The 4,732-nt window shown below is 47.8% G+C and overlaps 1 protein-coding gene across 1 annotated transcript; it reads right to left on the bottom strand.

The window, feature by feature from the left end:
- Window positions 1-4: 4 nt before the first annotated feature.
- On the bottom strand, window positions 5-3,776 carry LOC138980705 (E3 ubiquitin-protein ligase TRIM45-like). Its single transcript, XM_070353613.1, has 4 exons — window positions 3,006-3,776; window positions 2,083-2,487; window positions 925-1,684; window positions 5-408 (listed from the first exon to the last, which is right to left on the bottom strand). Exons 1-4 carry the CDS (start codon window positions 3,414-3,416, stop codon window positions 5-7), a joined length of 1,980 nt encoding a protein of 659 aa, XP_070209714.1. The 5' UTR covers window positions 3,417-3,776.
- Window positions 3,777-4,732: the final 956 nt, after the last annotated feature.

The following is a 4,732-nucleotide window of genomic DNA, read 5'->3' on the forward strand; positions in this document are numbered from 1 at the left end:
TGAATTATTTACTGTCAAATTGTGGCGTCACAAGGGCACCAGTAAAACCCATGCAAGGACGAAAGTACTCATCAACATCACCTCTTGCCTTCACCCACACCCTCTGTCCCACCCCCAGCTGTACGGACACACTGCTGCTTCCACTGCTTGTGGAGGAACCGTAGAGAAAAGCGTAAACGTTATCGTCCACCATGATGTTGGCAAACACAGAGCTGTCTTTCATCTCAGCCCGCACAGTGGCAGTGAAGACGTAGGTTCCCGGTACAGACGTCGTGAACACACCTGTTGTGTCGTCATAGCAACCGCCTTCGTTTAATGTCACAGTCTTGAAGACTATTGGTTCGTCACGTTTTGTCTTTGCCTCGTCCATGTTCCAGGCGTGGAATACTGTGGTCTTGCCTACCATTGCTGAAAATCAGATATAGTAAGAATTATAAATATACTTTCCTGGAACATCATACACTGAAACTGGATTTAAGGGGTCGAACATAACATGGCATACCGATAGACACAGACACAGACGGAGAGAGTGACGCTTTAACGCACAGGTAGATACAGAGAGCCGGTTACACAGAGACACAAAAACATTAAGGCAAATAAAGACACATACGTACACAAAGGTACTTACAAATTGGCTTACTCACACACATACACACACACACACACACACACAAACACACGCACGCACGCACGCATGCACGCACGCACACGCACACACACACACACTAACACACACACACACACACGCACACACACACATTCACACATTCACACACACACATAGGGCACTCAAATACATGAAAATCGTGTATCTGTTTGCTGAACTGCTGTCTCTCCTAGAAAGCAAAACTATACAAGGTGAAATCTGACTTGTAGGTAATACATACATGTAAACAAGTCACACATTTTAAAGTGTTAACCTACCGACTTTTCCTTCCAGTGCTGAAGTCGTCGTTTTTATTACTGTGACGTCATCTTCTAGTGCTGTCGTAGTTTTCTTTAACGCCGTAACCTCATATGACAACGCTGACGAATCTGTCTTCATATCAATCTCTCTGTTCTTTAACGCTGCGAAATCCCCAGACAATGCTGTCACATTTTTTTCCAGGTCAGTCTCATTGTTCTTCAATGCCGTGACGTCAGCCTCAGTGCTGTCCAGCCTAGTGACCAGTCGGTCCAGCTTGTCGGCCAGCTGTGTGACGGACAGGGGCCTGGTGACGTCATCATCACCCCCCTCCACCACCCGCCCCATGCAGGCCCCCACCACGTCCTGCTGCACCAGGGAGACGTCAGTGACGTCATAGCGCCAGCTCCACAGGCACTGCTGTCTGTCGGCCTGCTGTCTGTGCTGGTCAAGCCTGTCCTCGCTGAGCAGCGCCGCCTGCAGCTCCTTCCTCACCCTCACCGCATCCGGGTCACTGCCGCTGACACGTGCAGCGCGCGACACCAGAGCCGACAGCGTTTTCTTGGCAACGGTGGCCGCGGTTTTTTGCGCGCGTAGCTGACTCCTGGGCCGCTCTTCCTTCGCCGACACCTCGTCCAGCAGCTCGTCACGTGACCGCTGGATACTGGCCATGATGACGTCATAGCGGGCGTGGATTTGCTGCGTCACGTCCTGTTTGTGACGTGTCAGTTTTTGTTCGTCACACTCCACGCGAAGCAGGGAAGACTCCATCACTTGGAGCTGTGACAATCACCGCAGGATCATCATAGGATTAGAATATTAGCAAAATAACTCAACATTATTTAATTCATTCACAATGTTTTACACCCCACCGACTTGGATTGTAATCGAGTAATGAATTTGAAAAACAAAGTTGTAAATTTCGCGGTCATCAGAAGTCAACACTGTGCTTCTTTTCTTCGAAATTCGGTTGGCTTTGACAAGAATGCCGGGAAAACGGGATGGTCACTTGCATAACTTGTTTTGAACTATTGAACTAATTGGTATCAAATGGAGGAAATACTACTTGTTCTGCGTCAGAAAAACAGTCATCGCAAAACGGCTCAAGATTTTCAACTTTTTTTGCAGTTAACGAACTTGAAGGGTGAAGAAAAAAGGAACCAACTACAATAACACACCTGTTCCTGGGCTGATGTAACCAGTGACGTCACTTCCTTCCTGGCTTGCGCAGCAGCAATGGCCAGGTCTAAGGTTGCGTGACCTTCGTGTGACGTCAACTTGCAGTGCAGGCAGATACTAACGTCACATTGCTGACAGTGGAAACACAAGGTCTGGTCCTGGTGAACCAGACAAACACCTTTCTTTTCGATCCTTGCAATCGATGGTTCACCAAGACTCAAAGATGTCACGTGATGATTACGCGTGCACTTGTCATGGCAACGTCGACACTCACGGCACATGCGCAGTGAGCATTGGTGACAGACATGCGCAGCGTGTTGCTGGTTTCCCTCATCACACATGTCACAGAGAACAGGGGGCGGGGCTTCGTCAACACTCTTCTCGTGGTCCACGTAAAAGTTGCTCTGCAATAAACATGGACAAAAGGTAAGTTGGTTCTCCTGTTCATCCTGACTTGACTTCTGTGTGTGTGTGTGTGTGTTTGTGTGTGAGTCACTGAGTGTGTGTGTGTGTGTGTGTGTGTATGTGTGTGTGTGTGTGTGTGTGTGTGTGTGTGTGTGTGTGCAAGAGGTCGAGAGACACAGAGACAGATACACAGAGAGAGGATAATGTATCTTAAATTAAAACAGACAGAACTGATAAGAGGGGAAGGGGGGGGGGGGGGGGGGGGGGAGAGGAAAGTGTTTGCTTATAGATCGCTTAAAGGTGAGTTCGTTTGAACTTTGAAAAATGAGGTTAAACACACTGAGGTTAAGACAAACGATTGTGTAAACTGAAAGTAGAGACGGATGCTCTCACAAGTAAAAATCTGGAAAGGTTTTGAAATGTTAAGCTACTCTGCCGTGTAGTGTGTCTGCAGCCAATAGTCTCAAGGTAAACATGTTCCAGGGAAACACATATCAAGAATAAAAGCATTCCTCACCTGTAAATGTGCCACGCCCCCTTCAGGCACAGGGACAGGAGCTCGACACATAGGACACAGCAATACAGCTTTTCTCGGCTCTTGACCGCTTGTGCTGACGTCATTTGAAGAAAATGTGACGTCATCAGACTCCTCTTTGCTGTCGGGAGTCTCGGGCGTTTTCTTTTCGTTGTCATCTCTGTTCGTCTCAGACTGTTGTTCTTCACCTTCGGGTTGCCGGCCTTCGTCTTCAGGGGGATTTCCCTGAGTTGCTATGGTAACAGAAGCCTCTAGTGTGGTCAGACAGGGCAGGCAGAAGGTGTGAAAACACGGCAAGATTTTAGGTGTACGCCCTCGGTAAGGCTCCATACACAGACCACAGGTGTGACGAAAGTCTTCCTCCTTCCTTGTTGACGCTCCTCCCGTCGCCATTTTGGATTATGAGCTTGAATCAAACTTCACACCGAGAAAGACCGAAGACTATGACTATGTCTTGCTGGATTTCATTTTTACAGTCGGTATTCTGCAGACATTGCGCTGTAGAGACATGTACTCATTCTTTCACTGGTAGAAGCAAGGTTACTTGAGTTGCACTGAACAAACCAACTGCACGGTGTGTGTGAATGCAGAGACACCGACAAGTAAAACACTCAACACACCGAGAGTTAAAACACCCCTCTGCTTGCACACTCGGTGTATGAATAGAACACTCGATAATATCCTCATGTGTGTCAGTGTGTCGCTGTAGTGTGGTGGCCTGTATAGCGAAGTGAGAGCAGTGACAAACATGCCACTGCGCTACCTACTGCAGAGTGAAGCGCTTTACTGCTTACGTCAGGAGGTAATAAAGAGAAAGTAGAATTTTTCAGAAACGAAACTTGCTTGTTTATTGGAGCGCTACGTCGTGTCGGTGTGTACGTCGTTGTGCGTTTACATCTGGACCCGTATGCTTACGGGGGAAGTACGCGACAACTCCCGAAGTTTTGAGTGACATCGGAAGTACTTGCCTCACTTTCGTATGCATGGGCCGGGAGAAGGGCTTACTTCGAAGTAAAGCAAGGAAGTAACTGAGGGTAGTTTGCGACTAGTTCCAAAGTTTTGAGCGACCTTGGAAGTTAAGTACATCTTCACTTTCGCATGCATGGGACGGAAAAAGAGCTTACTTTTTAAGCACACCAGGAAGTAAGTGAGGGTAATTGTAGTACAGCGAAACCCAGGAGTACAAACGCTACTTCCAAAGTTTCTCAGTGCAAAAGGGCAGGGCTTTTCTTCGGTTTTTCATATCAAACCGAGCTAACGCAAATGAAAGTATTAAACAGAGAAAACAGAAGAAAAAGTCATATCTCGTGCGTGCATTTCGTGCAATTTTCCCTGAATACAAACCAGCCAGCTTTAACTTTTGTTCGTTCTGGGTCACTGGCCACTACTCTTTCATCCACGCTTATACGAGGGGGTGATCTATGTAAATGGGCGTCGTGTGAGTGTGTGTGTGTGTGTGTGTGTGTGTGTGTGTGTGTGTGTGTGTGTGTGTGAGTGTATGTATGTATGTGTGTGTGTGTGTGTGTGTGTGTGCGTGCGTGCGTGCCTGTGTAGTTGTGCGTCTGTTTATTCATTCGTTTGTTTGCGTGCATGCGCGCACATGTGCGCGTGTGTGGGGGGGAGGGGTATGTGTGTGTGTGTGTGTGTGTGTGTGTGTGTGTGTGCGTGCGTGTGTGTGTATGTGTTAGTATTGTGATGGGGTGGAGTGG

The sequence above is a fragment of the Littorina saxatilis genome, linkage group LG11 (assembly GCF_037325665.1).
Source record: "Littorina saxatilis isolate snail1 linkage group LG11, US_GU_Lsax_2.0, whole genome shotgun sequence".
Lineage (NCBI taxonomy): Eukaryota > Metazoa > Mollusca > Gastropoda > Littorinimorpha > Littorinidae > Littorina > Littorina saxatilis.